The 16,997-nt window shown below is 28.6% G+C and overlaps 1 protein-coding gene across 2 annotated transcripts; it reads right to left on the reverse strand.

Annotated features, from left to right (window-relative positions):
* Positions 1–6,784: 6,784 nt before the first annotated feature.
* Positions 6,785–15,027, reverse strand: LOC135931696 (RNA-binding motif protein, X chromosome-like). Of its 2 annotated transcripts, XM_065468966.1 has the most exons (4): positions 14,963–15,027; positions 7,462–8,454; positions 7,235–7,330; positions 6,785–7,059 (listed from the first exon to the last, which is right to left on the reverse strand). In XM_065468966.1, the coding sequence occupies exons 2-4, from the start codon at positions 8,409–8,411 to the stop codon at positions 7,008–7,010; spliced, it is 1,098 nt and encodes a 365-aa protein (XP_065325038.1). In that variant the 5' UTR covers positions 8,412–8,454; positions 14,963–15,027; the 3' UTR covers positions 6,785–7,007. The 2 variants fall into 2 exon arrangements, with proteins under 2 accessions (XP_065325038.1, XP_065325039.1); XM_065468967.1 differs by lacking the exon at positions 14,963–15,027 and having other exon boundaries at positions 7,462–8,603.
* Positions 15,028–16,997: the final 1,970 nt, after the last annotated feature.

The following is a 16,997-nucleotide window of genomic DNA, read 5'->3' on the forward strand; positions in this document are numbered from 1 at the left end:
TTTAAAATTAACGACTATAATTCAAATTTTTATAGAATAAAAAGTGGAATCACAAAATTATTTTTTTAAAAAATCTAATATCGTCAAGGGCATCTATTCCAGATATCTAAAATCTCGCAATATCTAAATCATGCTATTCAGAAAACATACTTTATCAAATTTATTAAATACACAATATCCTAAGTCAAATACGATTTCTATAATTTCGTTCCGTAAGTGATCTCTGATATTAATAAATGCTTTGAGAAACATCAGATAAATTTGATATATCCACTTACACTATCTTTATTTGTGTAGAAATGACTTTATAAATTTGTATAACTGTGCAAGATCATTTAGAAAACCTAATTATCAAGAAGATTAAGCCTCTTAGCTCATATAAAAAATATGGTGGATTGCCGCTAAATATTTTTATTATTTTTTGTAAACGTTAATTATCTAAACTATACTCTACAACGAGTTGGATTAGGAAACTTTGACGAAAACAATCCCTATTTTTATCTTTAAAGTGGTTGTTTTTTTCCTTAAACGATATTTAATAATAACTTTTAGCTATTAAAGTTTAAATTGGCAATGTTTTATTTTGTTTGATCAATTAAGTTGCCTGATTTGCAGACCCAACCTATTCGATAATTGGATATTTATTTCTCACGAGTGTACAGTCTATTTTTTTTTCATTACTTGTGTACTTTATTATGATGTTAATTTTGTATTCACTATTACTTTAATAAATAGCGTCAATGTATTATTTTTTCAATTTAAAATCATTTTTTGCGGTTTTTTAAATTTAAAAAAATCTGATTTTACTGGTAATGTATGCCGCCATGTTTGGAATATCTATCTAATGAATAGTAGACAATTTTGCTGTTAACCGTTGAGTAATTTTTAATTTATATAAAAAATTATATGAAAAGTCTAGTATAAATTATATTAAGTTTAAAAGTTCTTAGAAAAATTGAATGTCTGAAATGCATAGGGTAGGTATTCCAAACATGACTGCATACATTTCCGGTAAAATCATATTTTTAAATTTATAAAAACGCGCTCAAAAAATGATTTAAAAATTCCAAAAATAACACTGATGCTAACATATATAATTCTCCAGTATGCATATTAGAAATCTGCAAAAGTAGGCCCCATAATATTTTTTAAGAAAATTCGTATTTGTTGATCAAATAATGAGGGAAATTTAACATATGTTCATACCTACACACTACTGATCCTCGGACAATAGGTTTTTTTTACAGTAAAGAGTAAGGTTTTATTATACCTACCAGAGTTAAAAAATAATTATTATTATTTCTTGATTGGTAAGAATTTAGTTGGAGATTGAAATTCAATTTATTTTCTTAAGTGTTTTAATTTAATCATCCATTTATCTGCACATGCGAATAATTTTTTAAATAATTATAGGAAAATATTACTGCGCGGAGGATCATCATGTTTCATAAAGCAATTTACTAGACAACGACCAAGTTTAATTAGAATGTAATAAGACTCCATTTTAATATAACATTACCATACCCTAAATTACGCTCGCTTCCAATCTACTACGCTTTAGATAATATCGCCAAACACGTCTAATTAGTTTCAGTGCTGTGTTCAAACTCAGATCGAAGCGTAAAATGATTACATAATTAACATATATAGCAACTGAGTTACCAGACCTTACTCGAAATGAAAGATTTTCTTTGTATAAAAGATACTTAACAACCTTATCTTATATTTTAATAGGAAATATAACGTTCTAAGCTCTACTTAATTATAAGCTTTATAGTAAGTTAACATACACTCATATTAAAAACTAACAAGCTGAAAAACGGATCACCAGAACAGAATGCATAATTCTCTGAGAAAATACTTCATAGACATTAATTTTCTGTCATATTTTTTAAATACATTTTAAAAGTGCCTTAGCATGATTTAAAAATTTTCCCATTATATCTAGGCCGCCCTTCGGACCAACAACACATTTTTGATACTTAGTTTAAAAAAAATAAAGGAAGAAGTGAGTCTTTATGTATTTTTTTATATGTGGGTATGAAACAAAAATTAGTATGACTGCCAAACTTGATCTTATAAGACCTTTTTTTAAGTTCTCAAATATACATATTTCTTTATAATATAATTTTTTATTTACTTTTCTTTAATACAAATAGGTCTAATCGATACTGAACTGATTCTTATCAGGATGAACATTGTGATATTACTGATAATATAATTTACACACTCCTACAACTAAATTTCCCAGAAAAAAAGCACTAATTGCTTTACTCTAGGGATCATAGTACTTAATATGAATGTTGGAAAATAGTACTGTAGTAAGCAAATAATAATATATTTAAGGATTTGGTAGAATCTATTTCGGCTCAAATGGGATTCTAGCACTATTACTTAAAAACGGGAATAGAAAATTAATTTATAAATTGAGCCTTATATAATTGACCTCTTTATCAAATGTTTCCCGCTTTAGAAACTCGCGATATATAATAATATATATCTCATATATTTTCAATCTCCCAAAGACAGACATTGTAAAAAGGTGTACAACTTATAATTGAAAGCTAAAGTTTTGGGCGATTTTCTAATAGACTCAGTTCATCCTATTAAATTAAATGAAAAATCGATGATAAATTTGAAACGATATAGATTATAGGGAGAATCTTGAAAATCTTTTAATTGTTCGCGCCACAAACATATTTTTTTTAGGGGATATATATTTATTCGTTACGTTAAATAAGTATAATTTAGTAGCCCTAATTCTCAAATCTGTCGGGGTGGGATAGACATTTTCTCGGAAAATTTATTTCGGACATGATCGGACCACAATATCAAAAAATAATTCTTCAAAAATGAGCAAAAATTTGTTTATTCAGATCGATATCTAAAACAATTTTGGGTATAACTCAGATCTTCGAAAAAAAATATAGTTTCGACTCAGGACACTAGTAATTACGATTTAGATGTGACATAACAATAAAATAAAGATACTAGTTATACGACTTTTCGTTTAAAATGTCTCTAATCACCTATCACAAAATTGTAATAAGTTCGTAGGCCCAAAAGGTTCGAACGGGCTTAAAAGGAGCCGATATAATTATTCTTTATGAACTAAATCATGAACCGGTACCTTTGGAACCTAAACCGATATTCGTTATCGTTTTGATCCACGGATAAACACCATAATAACTAAGAATTATATTAATTTAAATTATATAGCATTAAGCCAGCCTACCGTTATTAAAATAAAAATGACTTCAAGAGTAGAGTGAAGGACAGATAAATATGCCAAACGAAAGAAACGTAAATAATAATATTAAGTTAAATATTACTCGAGGACTAATCACCAAATATTTATCTTTCTTTCTCACGAGTCATTAATTGTATGTTAGACTTGACACTTACCTCAAATAAAAATTCCGAACCTCAGCACCTGGATCGGGTTCGGCATAACTTGCCGAAGAAAATTTTTTTCCTCTGGTTCATACATATGTGAACTAAATTTTTAGCAAGGCGTAACTTCTAGTAATAGCAATCAAGTTGCATCCATATTTTCTAATCGATCCTCTCAAAAAAAAAATTTTTTTTTTAAAAAAAGATTCTTATATGGTTAAAAAATCTCTCAAGCTCAAAATATTTCATTTTATTCTCTTATTTTTTATGTCACGTATTAAATATATATATGTTATTAATAAAATAACTTTGATAAATTAGAAGTGTTTATCTCTTAGTTACCAAACATTTCCCAATATTACGATGTACATATCAAATCGGCCTCCAAAAGCTATAGATCACCTGGTTAGGGATCGGTTCTATAACAGCTAAGGTTGTGCTAAAATAAAAGTTGCCCACGTATTTACTTAAATTTATTTTTTTTAGCCTTGATTATTCTTCTAATTTTAAGAAAATTACTTTCATATCACAAATGTAATTTTTTTTTATCGATTAAATTAAGCCACGAATAAGCGTAATTCAATACGTAACGTAAAATATCATTTTTCCACAATGACAATTCCCTCCTTTTCATTATGAAAATAATTTTATTGTTGATAATCTATATAATATTATAAATACATATATATATATATAGCAATTTATAAAAAATATTGGATGCATTTATTATAAAAGTAGTGTTGTTAAATGGATACTCAAAATTTCATCTAGAAAAAATATCACTCAACCCTGAAGATTTTGCTCATAGAAGGAACAAAGGTGTAAACACATATTATCGAAATCTAGAAGGCTTAAAGCAATATTTTTTCGGGCTAAAATATCGAGTTAGCCGTTTTAAAAAATGGTGGGCCCAAAATAAGCAGTTAAACTACTATAACACTAAATTTTATAACAAAATAATGAATTTATAAATTCGAATAAATTGCTCACTTACCCTTTATAATACTCAATTTTATCGGACCCTAAAAAAGGGTAGAAATCCGAGTAAACGGTTCGGTCAATAACGCGCGGTGAATAGATCGGATATTCATAGGAACGGGTTGAAAGCCTCGAGACAAGTAAATAATGCGGTTGTGATATTCTTAAATATTTAGAACTCGAAATTTGATTGTCATTTTTTAAAAGACCCTTTTAAAGTTATATATCATATGAGCGAATATACTATTTGACGATGATCGCAGTTAAAACTGGTATACGCAAATAATTTTACCGTGGTTATAACCATAAGCATAAACGATCTAACAAGCGAAAGTTTACGAGAAAATAAAAAGAACCACTCAATTAAATATACCATAAATATTGGCGACAGCACACTTTCCCACGTATAATGGAGTTTTCATGTGAGCATCTAAATTAGCAGTAATATTGGAGACGTTTTATTATCCTTCTGTGGGGGACCTTGGTATTCAACCCTGTAACTCGAGCTATATAACATTGGCTTAGCGTGATAACTACCTTAAAATATATTTTCTGTCAAAGATATAAGGATTGGAAGACTTAGGCGCCATGTTAAATGATTTTCCTGGAGGATCCAATTCGTCATGGTGGAAAAAAAGAAGTAATTTTATTTATAAAATTTGAGGCTAATCAACTGGAGTGAGTTTCAAACGTTTTACCACCTTACATGAGGGCTATATTTTTTTTGTTGAGATTCATGGAAATTCATAGGAAAGTTGGAAGAGCAGATTTTGTGGGTATCTAAAATTTGAATACAAATTTTTTTTTCTCGTTGAATAAGTAGTTGTAGATATTTCAAGACTTTTTTTAAAGAAGTAAGAGTATATTTATATCAGCGAAATAGTCCAATCACGTTGGTTTAAATTGAGACCAATGGGATTATTTTATAATCGAGAATTTAGTATTTTTAAACTAACGCGCGAATCAAAAAAATCAATGATTATAATTTTAAAAAAATCTTTGAAACGATGAAAAAGATACCCTTAATCTCAATCGATATTACTTGATAATATTAAGCATCACGATGTCTGAAGATATTAATTTAATCTTTTATCCACGCGCATTATCTATCACGCATGCTCCGTTTCCGAAATTTATTTACTTAAAATGAAATTCTATTTTTTCTTTACGATCACTAGGAAAATAAATAAATACACTTTAAAAAAAGGGGGGGGGGAAGAGGTGTTGAAACTAGGGGATCTACAAATGGGCAATACCGCAAATAAAATTATTTTTAAACAAAATTTTTTTATAAAATGGGATGGCGGGTGAATCCTTAAAAACGCGGGAATGCATACGATTAAAAAAACCTGTACACCTCTTAGTTCGACTGTGATCTATTCTTTAAAATAAAAATAAAATGGTCTTCGAGAATTAATTTCGCAAAGTGATTTATAGACGAAAAATTACTAAATCCTTATTTTCAAAAAATACCGGGCGAATTTTTCTAGAGGTGATTTTATCCCGCTATTCTGTACTTGTCTTTTGGCGCGCTATAATTCCTCGGCTCATTAATCGAAGGGAAAGGAATTTCGTAAACAAAAATTTTCTCTTGAAAAGAAATTAGCAGAAGGAACGATAAATTTTGTAGTTAAAATGTTTTCCTCGGAAATTCTTTGTTGTTGCCATAAAACTATATAACGGAAGCACTTTTTGATCATGCTATAAATACGATCATATGATGATGATGAAAAAAAAACCGGGGGTGGCATTCATCCATTTCCCGATAATTTAAAACTTTTATGAAAATAAAATGATACAGAAAGAATTTTTTTTAAAGGTTATATAAAAATCCCGCAAGAGGGCGATTGATTAACAAATAGCGATAGGGGACATTTTGACCGGAAAGTCCTAAAGGTAGAGTGAATGAATATAAGGCATACATATACATATTCTATTTCAAGGATTGATTGTTAAAGGGCTCAGAAAAGTAATCGAACTGAAACAGCAAGCAAAGGCTTATCGAACTTTAATTTATGAGAATCGTAATGGTATATTCGTTATCGATTGTTGCCAAATGACACATAAAATAAACCGCAACAAAAATAAGATTATATTAGTTAATATTTTACCTTCTAAAGAATCATTAATTTGATACTCAACCGTGAATCAAGGCATCGAGTTAGAATGAAAATCTTACAGGGTAAAAATAGTAATTTAAAAAAAATTTTTTTTATCACTCATTATTTAAACCAATAGGCGCCGTACAGATTAAATATGATAGGGATTCGATGGCACGCGCGAAAATTAGTCATTTTTAAAATCCACCAATCATAATCGAATATAATATATTTTTTTTGGTAAATCTCTGACAGTTTCGATAAATATAAGGTCAACACGGAATAACGATTCGAAGACAAATTATATTTATTGATACAATTAAGGGATAATTTGGCGGATATGGTAGCAAAATTAAACATTTAATACGTCTAAATAAAACTAGGAATATTCACATTACATAATCGTTTAATGTATTTTTTTGTGGGGAGAATAATAGTATATATAGACAGAGTTACAAAATAGGGAGTATAATACATTATAGATGATAGTAAAAAATATTATCATTATCATTTTTTTTTCTCTCTTCTGGACAACCTTCAAAATCTTCTTGGCGGACTTGTCCTGCGATTAGGTGGGCCAGACTGGTAACTAGAATTTTGCGATTATATTAATTAATTAAAATCGTAAACTTATGATTGGATGATTGGGATATATAGGATTTTTTTAAAAAAATTTTTATTATTTTGGGCAAATGTTTCGATTTAGGGGGGTTTTCGAGTTGGTTTACTTTTTTAAAAGCATATTTTTTTTAAGGGAATATTACCTATGCGCATTTCTTGCCGGGGGCGAGTAATCTCTGGGCGGATAATTTCTGGTAGGCGCGTGCTCCCTGACAATTTTAGATGGCGGAGGCGGACTTCTGAGAACGTTATTATAAAAATCATAAATACGGACGCATTAAAAAAAAAATTAATTTGTTATGAAGGCAATTGTCAATTACGAGGGAGCTCATAAATTAATCGCTAATATTGCATTTAATTTTTTTAAAACCTTCTGTGAGAAGGTGGAGGGCCGCGAAAAGCAGGCGGAAACCCAGAACTCTCACGCGCGGGAGGTCTCGCGTAACCGTTGCTCCTCCTGGGCTCACTTCTATCCATTCGTTGTGGAGGCGAAGGTAAGCGCCTCTCGACCGCTCTTTCTTGGGGCCTGGAGTATGGACTTCGAGGTCTATTTGAGAATCTTTCGCTACCCCTTCTACTACCCCTACTGAAGGATGAAGCGGGGGGTGGATAATTACTCCTAGATGGGGATGGGTACGGGTTATATCTGTTACCGCCACCCCGGGAGTAGGAAGATCTATTACCATTGTGGGAAGGCGGGGCACTGTCGTATATAGGGGGAGGGCCCGAATAACGCCTGGATGATGCGGGTGCATGATACTCTTCATAACGATGATCGCTTCTTCCACCACCACGATATGGGGGAGGGCCGCCTCTTGGAGATTCGTGATAAGTTGGATATGGCGGCCCCCTGGATTCGTAGGAGCGGTAGTGTGAGGGTTGTTCAGCTAATCTATCGTGATAAGGTGGGATGGCATCGCGACTGTCTCCCCTTCCACCGCTCCTTCTGGAACCACCGTCATAGGACGAGTACCTATCCCCGCGCCTTGCAGGGGGGCCTCGACTTCCCCTAAAACTACCCCTAAAGGAACCACGGAAACCTCCTCTTCTGTCACTATTGTAACCTCCTCCCCTGGGATAAGACGGTTTTTTTATTCTGGAAAGTTCTACTCGCAGCACATCGCTGCCAAGCGTCTTATTATTCATTGATCTCATAGCGTCGTGGGCAGCTTGCTTGTCGAAATACTCTATGAAGGCGAATCCGGACGGATCCCTGGCTACCCAAACTTCCTTGAGATCTCCGTAAGGTGCGAACGCGCGTTCCAGTTCCTCCTTACTGGCGCTTTTCACATCCCCGACAAATAAACGCGTATCGCTCATTAGATTTTGAAGTATTTTTTTTAGGATATCAGGCTTGGTACTTCTTAAGTAAAATGTGAAATAATTACGAATTCAAGTTAAATTAATAATTAAGATATTTAAAAGAAAATTCGGGCAAGTTTTTATAAACTTAAAAAAAACCCTTCACGGATGCCTTATTTTAAATGGCGAAAATCTCCGGCACAAATCGTATTTAAAATTTGGATGTAGTGCAAAAAAAAATGGTAATTAGACTTTTTAATTAATTTTATTTTATCAAAAAAATATTTGTCTCTTTAATTTAAAACTATTTACAATCATTAGCATGTTTTATTTCAGTGTTTTCATATAATCCTTTTTTTTTTGAAACATTGTTTTCATAATTTTAAAAAATTAGGTGATACGAGAAAGATCGAATACAAATGCGGTTTGCAATGTATAGTCCCACCTCTACTAGTGTCGCTAAACGGTTCGATTTTAGCCGATTTTTAAAAAACGGCTAACTCGACTTCAGAAAATAATATTATGCGAGCTGAAAGATTTTCGCTCATAAGTTGACACGCTATTGGCGAAATCGCAAGGCTTTAGACAATATTTTTTCTGGCTAAAATATCGAGTTAGCCATTTTAAAAATTAGTCGATACATTCTTCATTATTTTTTTTATCGGAGATACTCTGATATTGATATTTGCGATATCCGCCTGAATTAGGAAAGAAGGAGGTGCGGTTTATATTCATTTTCCTATTACATTTTAATTTAATCAAGAAAAAGGGGTTTCTTTTTAATAATTTTTTGACGCCCAGTTATTGTTGCGTCAGTATATTCAGGGATTTCCACTAGGAGAAGAGGGAAGTTGTGGAAGGGGGGTTAGATAGTTACGAAGACGTCATGAGTACGTTCGAATGGGTAGGATACTGTGTGGTGGAGGGGGGTATAAGTTCCCAGGATGCATCTCTGATTTTTATAAAAAAATTAATAGTAAATTTTCCGTAACATAAATCAATTTTTTCTTAAACATAATTGACAAGGAGATTTGTTTATCGCGAACTATTAATGTTTATATTCCTTGTTTTCTATTAAACGGATTCAAAACCGCGTCTGCCAGTAAATACCGAGTATAGGCATCATTTAATCCTTGGTGATAACTGCTCTTACTTCAGACTCTCATTTGTTTAACGAAACTGAGGATATTCTGAAGATAGATGGGCAAAAGCCAGAATGTGCGTAATATTAGATTCTAAAAAAACGAATTCTACTTAATCAATGAAATCAGACTTAGAGCTATCAACACTTTCTCTCATGTCATTCGGGTTTTAAAAAACAGTGGTTAATCTTTGATACAAGTGTCTTATTCGAAAATAATTCAATACTTGCTCCAATTAGGCGTTAATACTTTTATCACAATTACGTGATATACGGTCATCATAAGACAAATCGATGGAATCGCGATGCGGAAACGTAGAGTGAGAATATAGTTTGAAACTTTTTATAACGAACTGTTAACATACCATCGGCTTAATATGCAAAATAGAACGAAGTACCTTCTAAATAATCTTCCGGAATTTACATAACTATGTCATATCCCCCACCTTGTAATTTGAAGGGTGGACTTGTCATAATATATAGGAGCGCATATGAAGAGAAGATACTTTCTGCCAAAAAGTGTCCGAAATTTGGTCACGATCATCTATATGATCTATCGAAAGATTTAAACTAATTGATTAATTCATATTAAGGTTGAATATTTTATTTTAAAAAAAAAAGTGAATAAAAATAATTGAAATTTTAAATACACCCTAACATGATTCGATAAATTATAATCATTGAATAAAGGATGGCCATAAAAATCGATTTGATTAAAATCGCAATTTAAATAACCTTGATTTTTTTTAAATAAATGATTTAAATCAAAATCAGAGAGCTACAGGCTGGCCCAGGTTTTAAAATATACTCTGGGTAGGCCTAAAAAATTTTTAAAAACTACCTGGACCAAGCCGGGCCCAATATTTTAAATCGCCAAATCCGGGCCGGGCCGGTAAATATAAAACCCGGCATGGACCTAAAGTTTAAAAAGAAAATTTGGGCTAGGCCGTGTAAATGGTTCCTCTCTCTGTAGATCTCCGATCAAAATAGTTTACTATAATAAGCATAAGAACTTATAATCAAAAATAATATAAATTACTCGGTGTACTTTAAATTCACATAAATTTAAACTTCTTGCCACAATGTAAAAAAAATAATTGTTAAACCTAATCACAAAGTAAAGAAGAATATTTTTAAATTTTTAAATATAAAAACCAAAACTTAATATTATTAAATCAAAAGTTTTATTTTTTTTTAAATGTAATTCGAATATAGTATTCTTAAAAATAAAACTAAAATTAGTTTGTAAAATTTTTAAAAAAATACCATTCCAATAATAATAATCGATTACGAATTACAAGCACTATCTTTGTCCATAACTTGGGCATTTGAAATTAATTGATTAAAAGAAAACTATTTTTCCTACAATTAGCACCATTCAACTATTTACTTTCATTATTATTTCAAAAACATAATTTTATTAAATGGGACAGATCTAGCTAAGAATTTTTAGCAAGATAGATAAAGAAATTTGAAGAAATATTCATTTTTTTCCCAAATTTTTTTTGAAGATCACAAAATTTGAAGATTTTTTTTTTATAAAGATCAAATAATATTTAAAAGATATTTTGCAAAAAATTATTAGAAATTTCATCAAAAAGCCTGTTTGAGCACTCATAAAAATATAACTCAGAGATCAGAGTAAATATTAAACTTCTATAGATAAGAAATTGGTGTTAGGGTATAAAATTAGACACACATGCAACGATAACTTTTGGGTCTAAAATTTGAAATATTTTTATGTTTAGAGAGCCAGCCTTTTTATTTAATAAAAATCAAATATGCCAAAAAATTACCCATTTTGCATGCAAGGTAATGTTATACTGAGGTTAAGGAGTCCTTAACCTATAAAAGTCCTTAAAATTTAAATCCATTATTCTCTGATTAACCCTTTTTGGCAGGATAAGAGTTTTGTTAAATGGCTAGCTTTGAGCTGATTTTCAAAGACGGCTAACTCGATACTTCACCCAGAAAAATATTCCACATGCCTGAAGATTTTGCTCATAGAAGGAACAAAGGTTTAAACATATATTATCAAAATCTTGAGACTTAGCCAATATTTTTCTAGTCGTTTTTAAAACAGGCCCAAAACGAGCAATTTAACAACATGAATTGGAGACTACTTACAAAATATTTTAAGATAAACTTTAATGCTTAGATCATCTGTATTGAAGCCACCAAAAATATTAAAATTAAAAATATTTTTTTTGAAACATCCCAATTTATTAAACAAAGTTATATGATATTTATATTTGAAACATGAGTTAATTAAATATGACATTTATTATTTTTAAAAAAAATTCAAGTTTTTATAAGCTAAATAATTATTAATTTTGATGATCAAAACAGATTTATAATAAGATGGAGGTGGGATCGATGTAATGTTGCCCTCCGAGATATGGCTAAGAGGTGGTATCCATATGATTACAACTTATTTTTTTTTAAATATTATTGAAAAATTTGAAATTATCAACACATATTTTCCATATCCATAAGGCTTAAAATATAAGGTATTTGATTAAAATAATGTTTAAATTCAAAAAATTACACTTTAAACCAAAAATATCAATTTATTTTAAACAGGATTTTTGACAATCCTAATTTATTTAATTTAATATTAATAACTTTAGTAAACTAAAGAAGTTTTGTAATTAAAAGGCCTGTTTCATTAATAAAAATATGCATAATGTTGAAAGATAAAACCAGGATAGTGATCTGCATCGGGCCTAATTTTTCAAGCCTGGCCTGGCCCAAAATTTTATATAAAGTTTTGCCCGGCCCGAACCTAAAACTTTTTTAAACATTTTGCTGGCCCTGCCTGGCTTAAATTTATTTAAATATAGAAATTAATTTTTATAATTACTCAAATTAACAACTACTTTCTATAAATTAAATCACATATTTTTATTTTACATAAAAATTTCAACATTAAATTGATAAATTTAGAATATATTTTAAAAAAAATCTTAAGGCCTGATCCAACCCAGCCCAAATTTTCTTGAAAAATATTAATTTCGGGATGTGTCAGGTTGAGCCTACTTTTGCAGATCTCTAAACCAGGGTATTAAACTGAAGTATAATGATTTTATTCTATTCCAATTCTTAGTTTAACAAAAATAATGTGGTTGAAATCTATTTCAATCATTTATAATAAAATTTATATTTATTCCAGTTTAGAAAATTTATTTTTCTTCCAGGAGTTTTAAATTAGTCTTGACCCTTAATAATCTAATAAAAATAATATAAATAAAATTTAAACAAAATAAAGTGATTATTTTAAAAATTTTATCAAAAACATGAATAAAAAAACGCTAAAACATATTTTGAATTATCTAATAAAATAAATAAAAAAATATTCAAATAATGCTAATCATTTAAAATAAAATAAATATATATGATCAAAAAACCAGTTAAAACAAGAAGCTCTTCTCAAAATCAAATTTTTGAAAAATACTTCTTACCTGATATCATTTTTGAAAATGTCAGCAAATTTAAAGAAAATTATAAATTTGAAATAAAAAAATTTGCAAAAACATACAAATATTGTGAAAAATAGGTTGTTTTTTTAAAAAAAAATCAAATTTGGTTCTCCAAAATAAATTTTTTAATTCCAACTAGTGTTGTTATAAAGCCTGATTTAGTTTGATTTTTATAATGGCCAAATTAAGATTTAAGCTAGAATAATATTATGTAAGCCTCGAGATTTAAAAAATAGAATTTCAAACGTATCTGCCATCTATAAGCATAATCTCCTGCCTTTAGTGAAATTATTTTGGTTAAAATCTTAATTAGGCTGTTTTTAAAAATCAGCTTAGTGCACACAAATTGAGCATTTCTGTGTTTAAAATTGAATCGTGATTTTTTTTTATTAAAATATGGATAGATTAAGTTTACAAAATAAGCAAATTATTACTTTATATTTAATTAATAAAAAACCAAAATCAACTAAGACGAGAAGGAAGACTACTAAAATATTCATGGAAAGAAATTTATTCTTGGAATATATTACATTAATACAAGGATGAGGAGAACAACTTTCTCTTATATTCTGAAGCTCATCCATGACGATATAAATCCTAAGGTGACGAACTTCAACAAGCAGATTGATGCAGAAGATCGACTATTTCTCACCTTAAGGTAATATATGGTAATTTAACATAAGATTATTTAAATTAAAGGTATCTTATAACTGGAGTTTCCTTTTCACAGTTGGCATTTAGTGCAAGGATATCCAAATCCTACATAGCCTATATAGTGAAATCAGTATGTAGCGCTATATGGAGTGCGGCTGCAGAGAAGCACATGCCCAAACCTACAAAAAATTGGGAAAGAGTAATTAGAATTATAAAATATTATTTATTTTGTTTATTCAGATTTCCCAAGAGTTCATGATTCATTCAGGGTTTCCAAGTTATTTTGGGGGTGGGAAACACATATATATATAAAATGTCCCAAAAATACTGGTGATTTCAATATATAGGCTATGCAGGATTTGAATATCCTTGCAATAAATGCCAACTATGAGAAGGAAACTCCAGTTATAAGATACCTTTTATATAAATAATTTTATGTTAAATTACCATATTTTACCTTAAGGTGAGAAATAGTTGATCTTCTGCATCAATCTGCTTGTTGAAGTTTGTCACCTTAGGATTTATATTGTAATGGATGAGCTTCAGAATATAAAAGAAAGTTGTCCTCCTCATCCTTGTATAATTAAAAATTGTGATAGAGTTAGATCTTTTTTTAGTGTAATATATTCCGAGAATAAATTTCTTTCTATGAATATTTTAGTAGTCTTCCTTCTCGTCTTAGTAGATTTTGGTTTTTTATTAATTAAATATAAAGCAATAATTTGCTTATCTTGTAAACTTAATAGGTACATATTTTAATAAAAATAAAATCACGATTCAATTTCAAACAAAAAAAAACGTACTTCTGGCTTTTAAACACCAATTCTAACCTGATTAAATCTAATTTGAGACAAACTGAGCCATAAATTTGGTAGAAAAATGGCTCTAGGTGGTTACTAAAACATTTATTACTTTACTCCTTGAAGATATTATAAAATAGTTAATATTGTTCATTGATTTCTTAATTACTTTCTATTTTATTCAATAAGAAAAATAATATTGCCAACATATTATTTATCAAAATAAAAAATTAAATTTAATGTTATAGATAGGCCCTGAAATATTGAAACTCAGTACATAATTGTCATGGCCTATATGGAGTCAAGCTTAACCTTTAAAGGCCATGTCAGAGGTTATAATTATAAAAACTAAAATATTGCAGTTTCTTAGATAAAATAATAAAATTTAAATCATTATATTATATTTTTTTGCTAAATATGATAAACTTTATAATATTAATTTAATAAATTTTAAATTTATATTAATATATTGCACTAAGAACTAATGGAACTTACAAAATGGTGAATTATAATACAATGACGGATAAAATGCAAAAAATAGAGAAAAAAAGTTAATCAGATGAATATTGCTATACGTTATCTCGTTTTTAATTGTATTTTAGTCTCCAATATTTAAATAAGGTGTTATATAATAAAATAATATACTTTTATTGTTTCTAGAAAAACTTAAAATATATTTCATTATATATTTAATGAAATTCTTATATCTAATCTAAGATACAAGATAAAGATCCTATTGTATCTTGTACTCGGTATCTTTTTGACATTTTTAATAAGATACTAGTATCTGTATCTAAGATTTGAAAAAAATCTTCATCTTTTTTATTTTTTAGACAAAAGATATATTTATAGATTCTCTTTAATATTCATGTTTAAAAATTTACTTATCATAGAACATTTTATTTAATCTTCTATTAATTAATTTTTTCGCAGTATTTTAAATATAGTGACAACCAAAATTACAGAGAATTTACAACTAACATTAAGATAGATAGATAAAAATTAACAACGTTCCAATCTTAAATTTTAGATGAAATTTTTTTTAAAATAATTCAATTAAAAAAAGACAATGTACAGGCTGTATGTCAAACCTATATAAAAAAAATGATAAAGGGTTCAAGAAACTTCTCAACAAATTTTTTTTTAAATTATTATATGAAAATTTTATCTTATAATAAAATTATATATTATTATTTATTAAAAATAGAGATGTCATTTAGGCATTTATACTAATATATTTTATATCTAAAAGGGTACAGAAGAAACTTAGAAAACTCCACCACTGTAAAAAATGAATCAACCTAGTAAATCAGCTTTATTTAATACCATTAATGAAATAAAACCATTAATTATACAAATAAAATTGATAAGTTGATATGTACATTTATTGTCAAGAACATAGTTGAACATAGAACATTTTTAGATGCAGAAAAATCAAATTTAAAAAAAAAAAATTAATAATTTTGATAAAATTAGGTCCTATTTGAGCAATCTCAAAAAAATTTTCATCTTCATAAATCTTCTTCTTCAAGGATAAATTTTTTTTCAAGATTTTGTTTATTTTGGCATTTCAAACTTTTTTTTAAAATATAAATTAGATTTTTTTTATTACTTATAATTAATGCAGCATATTGGACACAAAATAAAAGTTACAAAATACGTAAATTTTTGATCTTTTCCAATTATTATATACAATTAACATGAGATTTATTAAATCAAACAAAATTTTCAGAAATTAAATTATAATATACAAATTTTTTTATAAAAATGATGTAATTCTGATATACACAAGCTAGCAATCTTAATTATGATTCCTTATATAATCTGAAAATTTTTTATACTAGAGTGATATACATGGGATATAGGCGCATTACTCTAATATTATGCGATAGTTATTTCTTATCTCCATTAAATTGTATATAAAAAAAGTAAGGGGAGCCCTATACCCTTTAGTAGATAGACCTCGATTATTAATACGCATAAACATGTCGAAATGTGTTATTTACGTATGTGGGCTGAAGCACACTATCGAATTAAAATTTTAGTTCGTCATGTATAATAAAATAGTAAATCATTTTTATTATCATTATAAAATTTGGTTCTGTATATTTATTTTACACCATTTAGGTCTGTAGTATATTGTAATTACGCATATTGTAAAATAACAATTGCTACAAACTCAATATAGATATTATCTGCATTTTTTTTAAAATTTTAATTGATTTAGGTTGCGTTTTATGTTGTTTAAGTTGTCTAATATAGGTTGTAAAATATGAATTCATCAACAACCCATGGGATATAGAGGTTTAAAATTATTTCCGTAAATCTTTAAAAGATGTTCCCTTAATTTCTGCACTTATTATAAGTGGAAATATTTCACTATGCACAGATTGCGACGGGGCGCCCAAAGAACAATAAAATAACATTAAATTATCGAATACAACACTTATTACATTTATATTTAAAAAAAACTAAAATTACCAGAATTATATTTATTTAAAATTTTATGATTGCCTTTATATATATATAT

Source organism: Gordionus sp. m RMFG-2023, chromosome 1, assembly GCF_954871325.1.
Source record: "Gordionus sp. m RMFG-2023 chromosome 1, tfGorSpeb1-WG-v2, whole genome shotgun sequence".
NCBI classification, from domain to species: domain Eukaryota; kingdom Metazoa; phylum Nematomorpha; class Gordioida; order Chordodea; family Parachordodidae; genus Gordionus; species Gordionus sp. m RMFG-2023.